Source organism: Urtica dioica, chromosome 1, assembly GCF_054948205.1.
Source record: "Urtica dioica subsp. dioica isolate 48M chromosome 1, U.dioica_male_clone48M_v1_H2, whole genome shotgun sequence".
Taxonomy (NCBI): Eukaryota; Viridiplantae; Streptophyta; class Magnoliopsida; order Rosales; family Urticaceae; genus Urtica; species Urtica dioica.
The window spans coordinates 27861048-27872942 of NC_142756.1; the positions used below are offsets into that span (position 1 = coordinate 27861048).

Here is an 11895-nt window from a genome sequence, read left to right on the forward strand (position 1 = left end):
AGTTAACCGAGCTATTAAAAAATTTTGAACCGCCCATTATGAAGTCAACTCTATGTTTTGCGACGGTTGACAAGGAATCTGGTTCCCCTTCATCAGAAGGTCTCGATCTCTTAGGGGAAGGGTTGCCCCTTCCTCTGTTGCTATTGTTAAAGACCTTCTTTTTTGGCGGGGGTCCTAGGTCAACGTCCTTTAGTTCCCCCTTTGCAAATTTCTCCGCTAAGGCCATGCGCATGGTCCCACAATTGATCGTGTCATGGCCGTTAGTCTTATGGAAACTGCAATACGCTTTTGGGTCCCGTGTCCACTTCTTTGACTGGGGACCTCCCTCCTTACTATCTTCATCGATGTTGAAGGTGCAGTTAGGAGGGGCGTGTTGCTTTCTGGCATAAGGTATAGCGTCGTGTTTCTTCTCAGCCACACGTTGCCTTTCGTAGCAACGAATTCCTCTTCGGCTTTTGCGTAATTTGCGGCTTTGTGAATCGCGTCTTCCAACGTAGGGGGACGATTGATATTCATCTCTACTTTCATCTTTGATTCATGACTTAACCCGTTCCTTAGAGAGGTTATGGTAGATTCATTGCATACGTTAGAGATTTTAGAGAGCACATCCTTGTAACGGACCACGAAGTCCTTCAAGGATTCGTTCTCTTTTTGTTGAATCCCCCATAAATCCGCTATGGTCAGTTCGTCCTCCACAAACATTGTATAATGTTTTAGGAATACAGCCGATAGTTTGTCAAAACCATCGATAAAGTTCGGCTCGAGTTTGGAGAACCACTCTAAAGCGGACCCAAACAAGCTTTCTGCGAACAGTTGGCAGTAACTTGCCTCCAGTTCTCTCTCTGTCATCATAACCCGTCTTATTGTGACTCTGAAGGACAAGATAAAAGCTTTGGGACATGTAGTGCCATTATACCGCGGAAGGCGGACCTTTCTGGTATCTCCAAATTGCACCTCGGTGATATTTCTAGCAAAATGAGTCTTTCTCGTCTCTTCGACGAGGCGATCTATCTCAGGGGCTGAACTTGTCGCAGAGTGAAACTCTGAGCGAACAGCTGTCAGTTCGGCCGCTACTGACTCCTTAAATCGGTCGAGTTCGGTCATGCTGGGTTCGCCCCCATGAATGAGGCGAAGTCTCGTACGCATAGGCGTGACCGTAGTCGCCTCGACAGGGTTACGATGGGTCTGATTCCGTCCGCCGAAATATTGGGGGGTGAACATTCGGGAGGTCGCCGAAGGGCGAGGTCCCGCATCAGTATGGAAAGACTCGGACGGTGCTCCCACCAGAGGACGCGGAGGCAGTCCGGTCCGGTCGATCGTGACTTCTGCAACGACTTCGCCAGCGGTCTCCCCAAGTTGGAAGCTTGTGCTGGGAGACTGGTCTGTCCCTTGGGTGACCCTAATCCCGGAGAAATCCAGACGGACTCCGGGAGGAAGAACTCGGCTCGTCTGCGCAGCCGAGGCCGCGTGATGAGAAGATTCCGAGGCAGCCGAGGCCGCGTGATGAGCAGATTCCGAGGCAGTCGTATCTCCGGACCCCACGTGGGGGTTCGGCGTGTTGTGAGGAGACGAAAGAGTATTCAACCGGTCGTTAAGAGCTCGGTTGGTCTCTGCTTGTGTATCAATCTTTTAGGTCAGCATATCCAGGATTGCCTTGATCCCCGAAGTGATCTCCTCTCAAGATTCATAATGAGTCAGAGTGGAAGACATGATATATATATATATATATATATATATATATATATATATATTTACGAACTGTTTCTTTCGAGGTTGGTCTTTCTGATGAATTTCTCACAGACGGTGCCAAACTGTTGATGTCTATTTCTGGATCGATCAACAATCACAAATAATAATACGTGTATATTTGATTTTTAATTAAATGAAGGTCTCAGAAGACGTCGTATAAGAAACAATCTAGAAATGGAAAGGTTGTAATAAAAGTAGACGAAGAATAAACTTTATTGATTGCGAAATTGGATTACAAGTGGGCGGAGTGCCGAGCTCTAGTAGTCGAACTCAACAATGAAGCAATGTGAGTATAAGAACAATAGTTGATAAATAAATGGTAAGCTTGCGTGTCTGAAAATCGACATCTGATCTTCTATTTATAGCCGAGGCGGAGCTTCTTCGCTGAGGACATGTGCTGATTGATCCGTCCTCGTCGGGGCTGAAGTCGTTTCAGATCTGGTTTTCGCGGCGAGGTGGCCTCTTTGACTGTGACCGATTCTTCTGGCCAGGTGGACGTGGTCTAGCTGCAATCCTTCGAAGAGCTGGATAGTGTGATTGGGCTTGGGCCGATCTGTCGAGATCGAACTAGGCCAATATTGATCCCGTGAATCGATTTGGAAAAAGAGTATTGGGCTTTGGTCGGACTAAAGCCTAATCGAGATAAATATTATTAATAATTAATTTTTAACCACCCCTCCTCCCCTAAAGGTCTACTAAAACTCGTTTCACTCGAAATTCACCTCAAACACCATAAAACCTCATAATTAATTCATCTCAGCCTTGTTAATATTGAGCGTCAGAGAGATAATCAGAGGCACTGACTCTGATTCCCTTTGAAGTTCATCCTTGTTCTTCTATGTCTCAGGCAATCCGGCGAACATGTTTCCAAACAATCTGCAAAGAGGAATCCAATCCTTAGGTCCTTAGCACTCTCGACTCGAGTGCGATCACTTGATCCGGCCTTGAATCGAACCACTCGCGCTGTTAAATCGTTGTCCAAAAACGAGCAACAACAAATTTCTCTTCTGAAACGCAATTGAAAACGAGCCTCTTAACCATCTATTTCATTGAGAGAAAAAAGGCCGTTTTATAATATGCAGAACACAGTAAATGCACCGCATTCATACATAAAATATATATTTTTTATTTTTCCAATTATAATTTCATCTATTTCAGTTAGTTCTCCATCTCCTCCATTATGAGCTCATAAACACCAACTCGATGCGACTCAATGAGTGCGCTGGCGGAGGGAATTAGTCCATTGAGGTTACTAGTTTGAGATATTTTCTGACTTCTCCATCTTCTCATTTTGTTCGGAACTGCTACTCGATGCATGACCATGAGTGTTTCTTATTCATTCATTAAAATAATAGTCTATTATTCACAAGGCCAATGCACGAGCACAAGTGTTTTAGATTCATTCGTTGGAAAATAGTCTATTCACAACACGCAAGAATTTGAAATGCTAACGGCTTGTAGCTTCTTTACATTTAGCCAAAAACTTGAGAGAAAACCTTCTTGTTCATCAATCTCATCACAAACACTTGAAAGAAAACCTCCCTTCTTCAGTATTTGCTAGTGGTGTATGAGCTTACATCACTCCATGACGAGCAAGACTTTATCTTTTTCTGCTGCGGGACATGGAATCTCGGCTCTCGCGGTATTGTTGGATTCTTTTCCGACCTTTATAAACAAAAAAAATTATAATAATAATTAAGAACAAAAAAAAAATAATAATAATTAAGAACAAAAAAAAAAAAACAATCATTCATTCTCATAATGCCTAGCATTTTTTTTTTTCCAGTCATTTTTACCTTCTGGGACAGAAAGGCCTGTCAAAGTATGGCATTGGCTGTGCTCTGGGTACCAATTCTTTTCTTAGCCTTCTGATTTCTTCCTCTTCCTCCAACTGCAAATCAAAGTCATACATTATTAGTGTACATATATTAAGTAATAATAAAAATACTATCTTTTTCTGCACGAAAATGTATACCTTTTGTTGTCGCTCCCTCTCCATCTTGTACAATTCCACCAGGGCCATCTTTTCTTTTACCTAGTGGTAGTGTAAAAATGATAAAAGGATGTGAATGAAAACCCGAATTCTTATAAGAACACTGATTATAAGTAGAAGTCGAACAATAGTTCTCAAGATTAGTAACGTAAGTACAAGCCACTCCTCACTCAAAGCACACTTTCTTCATCTACACATTTTACAATTCAAAATTTTACTATGGATTTTTAATGAAATATCAAGAAAGTACCTGCTGGTCAAACTCATCACACTCTTCTTATTAAGGTTCATCAATCTCAACAGATTTTACTTCTCAACATTCTAATATGTACTAGGTATTGTTGCATTAACTTATTGATGAAACTATCACGAAAAGTACTTGCTAGTCAAACCCATCACACTCTTCTTATTAATGTTCATCATCACAAGAGATTTTACTTCTCAAAATTCTAATATGTACTAGGTATTGTTACATCAACTTATTGATGAAACTATCACGAAAAGTACTTGCTGGTCAGACTCATCACACTCTTCTTATTAATGTTCATCATCGCAAAAAAAATTTACTTCTCAAAATTCTGATACGTACAAGGTATTGTTACAATAACTTATTGATAAACTATCAAGAAAAGTACCTGCTGGTCAAACTCAGCACGCTCTTCGGCACGCATGTCACTGTGAAGAGTTAGATCTACAGGCTTGGTGCTCTCTTTCACCGGAGGCTTGAGGAGGCACTGAGTTTCCGAAACATCAAACAAATGCATATTAGTCAAAGCAAGAGTCAATCTCCAATGACCGACTTAACTCCTAAACATTGTAAACTACCCAAACATGGTTTAATTGTGTAACAAAAACAAACCTCTGGTTCATCGGTGGTCCAAGGAAGGCCTTGAGCAGCTGGAATTCTCTGTCTCTCCTCTTCCTGCAACATCTCCTGCAACTTCTTCACGAATTCTTCTTCCTTGAGTCTTCCTCTTTGCTGTAACAAAAACAATTTCATCCAAAGTTCATACGCAGCCTAGAATGATACAAGAGATAGTTGAAAACACTACCTCAGTCCTTAGTTTAAAGGGTTTTAGGGATGTGGCTCTCAGCTTTTTCTTCTTCCATCTACTTCCACCGATAGTGCTCGCTGATTCTGAACTCTGAAAAATCACCCAGATTGTAAAACAAAAATGCCAATCAATTTGTCATGCCATCTTAAAAATTTAATACAATCATAAATTAATAAAAGCTTACATTTCTTCGGCTTCTTCGGCCACCGTTGGAGTTCCTGCTTGAAACACTAAATTCAGACCAACAAAAAACAAGCCCATTAGCTCTGGTGATGTCAGGAAGAATAGTCGTGCATTGTGATTGGGTGAACCTATCTTCTGAAATTTGGGATTTTTCAGCGAATGGCATACATATCTTAGTTTTACAAACACACACACACACAAACACACACAAGGCAATCTCAGGACATAATATTAACCAGATTCTTAACTGTTTTCGTGATGTCAGGAAGAATAGTCGCGCATTGTGATTGGGTGAACCTATCTTCTGAAATTTGGGATTTTTCAGTGAATGGAATACATATCTTAGTTTTAGAAACACACACACACACCAGGCAATCTCAGGACATAATATTAACCAGATTCTTAACTGTCTTTGTGATAAACCAGACCAAAGTTTGGTACTTTTATTTGAAACACTACAAAGCTTACCTTCCACTGATAGCGCTATCCCAAGAAGACGATACCGAGGCCCGACGATCCAGACCAAGATTCTCTGCTGTCAAGAACAAGTTCGAAGGACAGACTGAGGACGATGAAACCTGGGCCTCGGAAGCCTTTGTAGCTTGAAGCCCTGGCAATGCCCACTTCAACCCCTTCTTCACATCTTCTTCCCCCTTTCCGGCTTCTTCCTCTTCCTCGTCATTCTTCTTCTCATTCGAATCCTTCAGGTTTGGAATCATATGAAGGCTTTCAAAGGCCTTGACCAAGTACAGGACTCTCCCAGTATCCGGGGCACTATTCCTCGCCTCCTCAAGCAATTTCGCTCGCCGTCTCTTCACTGTCGAAGAGCCAGTCTGGCTTGGAGACGAATCGTTCTCGCCCGATCTGCCGTTACCGGGCTCGATCTCTGCTTCGTCTTCTTCAATTCGACTGTCTTGGATCCTCAAGCCGTTCTCAATTTCCCTCTCAAGTTCATTCTCAGCTCCACCCTTTGACTCCTCAGACTCGTCGCGGCTCTTGAAGAACTCCTCCTGAGAAGCACGGAGATTCTCATAAGCCACACAGAGACACTTCTTCGAACCCGGCTTCTCTTCGCACTTACAAGAAACTTTCGATCCCAATCCAGAATCGTCTCTCTTTGACCTCTTCTTCGCGATCACAAACCTCCTCTCTCGGATCTTGTTCCTCGGAGCAAAAGCCGCCACCCCCATGAGGTCCGAACCAGCGTGGGGGTTAGGGTTATGTGTAGGGCTTTGCTTCGCCGCCGACTTCTGAGACCTCGCCGCCGACTTGACCAGGCTCGGCGATTTTGAATATTTCGGACCCGGAGAGAAATTAGGGTTCGAATTTTCCGATCGCCGACCAACCCTCTGGTTCTTGGATCCACATTCCTTCACCGGAGTCGTGGCTCCCGCGATCTTCCCGCTCAACTCCATTGAAGAGATCTGAAACAGCTATCGAGGAGAATCTATTTCTTTATTTTGATTTTTTTTTTTTGGTTGATTGCAAACAGGACGAATGTTGTGTGTGAGTTAACAGTGAATAAAGAGAGAGAGGAGAACGTTAGGCTCTGAAGCTCTGCGCTCTCTTTCTAACGGCTAGTTTTGTGGGTTTTTTTTTTTTTTTTTTTTAAATCGAAGTTTTGTGGGGTTTGGACTTTGGATATGGAACGGATTGGACTTTTTCTAATTTTTTTTTTATTATTTTTTTTTCTGTTTGATTTTGAATCGTTCGATTGACGTTTAGTCGAGGCAATTGGCTATTTTTCTGGATTCGATTTATTAACCGTTAATTAATTGTTTTCCGTTTTTGACCCTTCTTCCATAGCGTCTTTTCTGTCGTTTTCACTAAGTTGAAACGACATGTTATTATTTATAGACTAAATGTCACCTTTTGATTTGATATGGTGGTTTTACTTTGTTTGGATTATTAATTTCAAATGATATTTCATATTTATTTTTCGCCCTTTTTTTTCTTGGGTTCTTCAATAAAATTTGTAGACATAGAATCTATATAATTACACATTCAATGGTGATGGAATTGAAATCGCTGGAACGAATCATCGATGTTGATTTAAGTACATTATTGTAAATAGGTAACACTGATTTTAATTACATGATTTTGATCAACAGTTTCACTTTTATATAAAACAAAATTAAATATAAAATGAAACACGTATCATTTTTATAACGATCTAGTTAAGAAACATAAAAATTCATTTAAGATTATAAGTCTAAAATAATGCACTGAAAAATTATAAGTGTAAGGATCCCTGGATTTGTTTTTTTACGAGACCTTGCAGTAAATTTACTTAGTTGTTATTATATATTAATATACCCAAAAAAACTAAGAAATATTCATATGACAACATTTATGATAATAGGGAGACTAGTTTAGACTGTAGAGAATTTTTTTTAGTAAGTAGAATGTATGTGCACTGTTAATGGTAATTAGTGTAAGTTTTAACTTGGTGATGGCGTGAATGTAATTTTGAAAATAAAAATAAAATATAATCCAAAAGATAAAATTATAAGAAAATTTATTCTCAATAGTTATTGACATTACTAATAAATGTTTGCACTTTCATTACTTTCTATATACATCGTGTATTTATTCTTAGAATAAATGACATAAATGCTCCTTGAACTCTTAGGCATTTAACGACATGCCCATTAGCTGAATTTTGTTGACAAACATTTACTTTGAACAAATGATTGCTTTCAAATCCAGTCCTAATTTTTCTCTCAAAAACGTCTATTTATTGTACACGTGGATGATTGCTCAAGGTTAATATGGTATTTTCTATAAATCTCTCTCTCTCTCTCTCTCTCTCTCTCTCTCTCTCTAAATACACACACATAGATAAATATGTACACACGCATACTCATACTCGCGCATACACATACCCAGAATTCTCCAGCCAAAGCACCTTCTATCTCCATTGATTGCGAACTCGAGGCAGTAGACCGAACACTTTTGCTTCAGAGGCATGTTGCAGAGCACGACTTGATTGTGAAATCAACTATTTTAGAGTGTCCTTCGGCTCTCATCTAGAGATAGATAGAGAGAGAGAGAGAGATGCAGAGAAGTTGTTGGTGCAAAACCTGAGAAAAAGAAATTTGAACACACACACTCACGCACTCACATATAAAAATGATATATATTTGAGATAGACACAGGTATTTTTGGTGCTGTGTTAACTTTATAGCTTTTCTGATTTCTATTATTTATAGATTTGAATACAAAATAAACAAAGAAAACAAACTAGTTGATCGTGCCCTATTTTCCAGTCATCGGCCCACGATCAGATTCCATGCACTCCTCTATCTAACAAATTATCCTAAAGACTAGGACTTGACAACGTGTTTAACTTTATTTATTTTAATAAAAATAAATCCTAAACTAATGTCTAGCATAAACGAAATTAAACCAACAAATCACCCTCTTAATCTCGTTACACGACATCAATTTGCTTGACGCCTATCATGTGACTATTGGTCGGTGTCGAGGTACCACACGCTGTCAGCCACATCCATGGGCTCCACTTTCTCCTCGTTCAGGTACACCGCCTCGGGCGCATCGCCGATTCATCATCTTCCTGGACTCGGAGCGTGCGAGGTTGGCGTGCTCTTGCCGCTCTCGGTCGCGCATCGCCTTGCGGCACTCCTTAGCCCAATGACTGGCTTATTTGCCACAATAGCGGCAATTACCTTTCTTTCGTTCGCCGATCTCGCCACTGACACGCTCGCGTCGTCGTTGTCGGGCTTGCCACTCTTTCTTCATGAGAAGTAGGCGGTTGCTGGAAGGCAGAGGGTCGTTGAGCTCACTGCGCTCCGCTACGACTAGGAGCCGCCCTGTGAGCTCTTCGACGGACAAAGACTTGAGATCCACCAGCGATTCGATCGCCATGGCCATCTGTTTGTATGAGCATGGTACGCTTCGAAGGAATTTGAGCACCGCCTTGTGCTCGGTCACCGGATCGCCCAACACCTCGAGGTCGTAGACGATCGTCGTGAGTCGAATGTCAAAAGACTCCATTCCCTCGCCGTCTTTGAACGTGACGTTCTCGAATTCGGTCTAGCGTGTCTGCGCCTTAGCCTCTCTGACACGCTCGACACCGACCCGCATGATCTTGAGTGTGTCCCAAGCTTGCTTGGCCATCTCCTTGACGCCAAGTGTACGGATCAGCTCTGGCGGCACTGCTCGGAGTAGCACCGGCATGGCACGCCTGTCTTCGTGGTGATCGCCAGGACCGTCTTCAACGACATCTTACAAGCCTTGCGCTTGCAATTGTACCTTCATGAGGATTACCCAACTTGTGTAATTTGTACGCGTGAGGAGCGGAAAGTGTGCTGCACCGTCGCTCTCCCTTACGACCCGCTCTAGGGTGCGCAGCTCGTCACCGCCCGCTGCTCAGCCATGCTTTCAGCGGAGATGATGAAATCACCGCCTTGCTATTGTTGCCTTCTTCTCCTTGTCCTCCATTTTCGAAGCGGATCGAACACCGATCAGCTACAGAGGTTTGGATCGAACACCAAGACGCTCTGATACCACTTGTTGGTGCAAAACCCGAGAAAAAGAAATTTGAACACACACTCAAGAACACACTCACGCACTCACAGATAAAAATTATATATATTTGAGAGAGACACAAGTATTTGTTGGAATTGATCTAGGGTTAAGATGTTGTCAATGGTGCCCACAAGAAGAGTTGTAATCTTTATATTATGCATTTGATGTAATAAAGTCTCATGAAGACTCTTGCTTGTAATTGCTTATTCATTAATAAAAAGTTGAAACGTTCATTCAATCTTCCTTGTTTGAAGCTTTATGATAAAACCTTAGTCTTTAGTCCATAAACAAACTAAACAACTTACGAAGAGACAAATGTAGATTTGCATGAACAAACTCTTCGTAGTTTGCTTAAAACGATATATTCGCAATCTAAGGGTTAAAGGACTATTGACCTCAGTATGATTGTTAGAAGAATCTATGATGTCTGGTTATGAGGCATTGAGAGTGGGAGACTCTATAGTTCTTCTAGGTATCTTCCGAAGGTACTGAATTGACCAGTGCACTTCTAGAGACAAGATAAGAACAAACCATTTAACCTCTTATGTCTCGAAGTCACTATGTATGAATTGCATCGTGCTTACCTTAATCCTGAAATGAGACATGTCATTTCACACCTGAGTATTCTCATTTGAGAAAGTCAGAGTTCGGACTCACTATGTGATTCCGAACAGGGCCTATTGGTGAAGTACTAAGTTGTGAGAATGTCATGAGTAACTTTGTGAAGTTCTCATAGATATGGAATTCATGTACAAGATTGCTGAAATGCAATGTATGTCACCTCATGCTTTGTTCCTTGGAGTGTGAATAAATGAACTGGCCAGTGTCCAAATTGAGTCCTGACTCTTTTGGATGAAACAATGTGACTTGTTAGCTCCTCGTCAATACATTGTTTCTAACTTATTCCCAAGCGACAAAGGAGTTGAGGAAATAACAGCTAGAAGGGTAAAATGGTAATTTAGTAAATCTCGACTAGCTGATGACATTCATGAAGGGTAAACATAGATAATATTCAGTGGATCCGCTCATCATAATTAGGTTGAATTCTTGAGTAGAAAATAAATTCATTTGAACCGAGAGATTTTCAGTGTCAACTCTTTAGTGGAGTCAGTTGGCATTAAGCTAAACTTGGAAAAGGTTTGTGAACTTTTGAGTCCAAGTGTTTAGCTCAAGCTTTGTTCATTTGGGTCCATGAGGTCACTGTCACGAATCACATCGATTAGGAATAGTTAAACTGGAAGCTAAGTCAAAACAAGAACGAAAATTGTCAAAAGCGTATTTTTATCTTTTGAGACATAGGATGAAATGAATGTCAATAAATTTTTTGACATGGTCATTTGATGACAAGTAACACTCGGCCATAATAAGATTAATTGGGCCTTGTGGATTAATTTCATTTCATAAGAATTTTATTGAAAATTCTTAATGGGCCTTTTTCATGTTGTTATGAACAAATGGAAAAGCTTCTAGAAGCCTTTTTCTAGATGGTATAGGCGCCCAACATACCCAAATAAAGAGAGAATATTTTGTGCATGAATGTATGAAGATACTTGCCAAAAGAAAAATAGGAAACAAATTTCCCCTAAGGGGAAACCAAGGTGGGCGCCCAAATGAGTCAAGAGAGAAGCAAATAAAAGGAAACAAATCCAAGGACTTGCTTGGCAAGTCTTGGCCGTGTGACTCTTTGAAGGAAAAGGGAAATTGGCTCATGAATATGTGATATTCTATAGAAGAGGAAACTACCTTATTGAAGGTGAGACCTCTCCAATAAATAGGACTTTGGCCGCCCCTTCCTCTCTCTCTCTAGTTTATTTTCGATTTTTTTTTGTTTTGGCACCTAGGTCCTCATTCAACCTAGTGTTTAGCTCTACGACTTCAAGACTCGTTCTTAAGTCGTAGTGTTTAAAAGTGCCCACTCACTAATTCCTTTATTTCGAGTGATTTAGTGATAGAAACTTTCGTGGTTGCTCGAGGTGCCGAGGAAAGAAAGAGAGACGTGCTGCGAGGGGAGACGAGCGTTGCAAACTTTCCAAAAGCTTCTTCAAAGTTCAAGCTTCAAGAAAGGTTAGTAAACTTCTATACTCATAATAGTTTTTAATTACATGTACTTGCTCTTTGTCTAGGTTAGTAAAAAACTGTTTTTACTTGTAAAAGAAAATTTTTAAAATTCCGCCGCTTAATGAAGCGTTAAACTTTTTCTTAAACCCTAGATCAATTCCAACATAAGAAAATATTTAACGATTCGAGCAAGCGGCAGAAAATAAAAATATTCTTTTAAACAAGTAAAACGTTTTTACTAACCTAGACAAAGAGCAAGCACATATTATAAAAACTATCTAAAAGCGATTACACGTTTACTAACAT

At 40.7% G+C, this 11895-nt stretch overlaps 1 protein-coding gene across 1 annotated transcript; it reads right to left on the reverse strand.

The window, feature by feature from the left end:
- Positions 1–3057: 3057 nt before the first annotated feature.
- On the reverse strand, positions 3058–6823 carry LOC149407845 (TPX2 (targeting protein for Xklp2) protein family). Its single transcript, XM_089615773.1, has 8 exons — positions 5449–6823; positions 4982–5027; positions 4795–4887; positions 4602–4721; positions 4378–4476; positions 3725–3784; positions 3546–3640; positions 3058–3414 (listed from the first exon to the last, which is right to left on the reverse strand). Exons 1-8 carry the CDS (start codon positions 6393–6395, stop codon positions 3297–3299), a joined length of 1578 nt encoding a protein of 525 aa, XP_089471899.1. The 5' UTR covers positions 6396–6823; the 3' UTR covers positions 3058–3296.
- Between the last annotated feature and the right edge of the window lie 5072 nt (positions 6824–11895).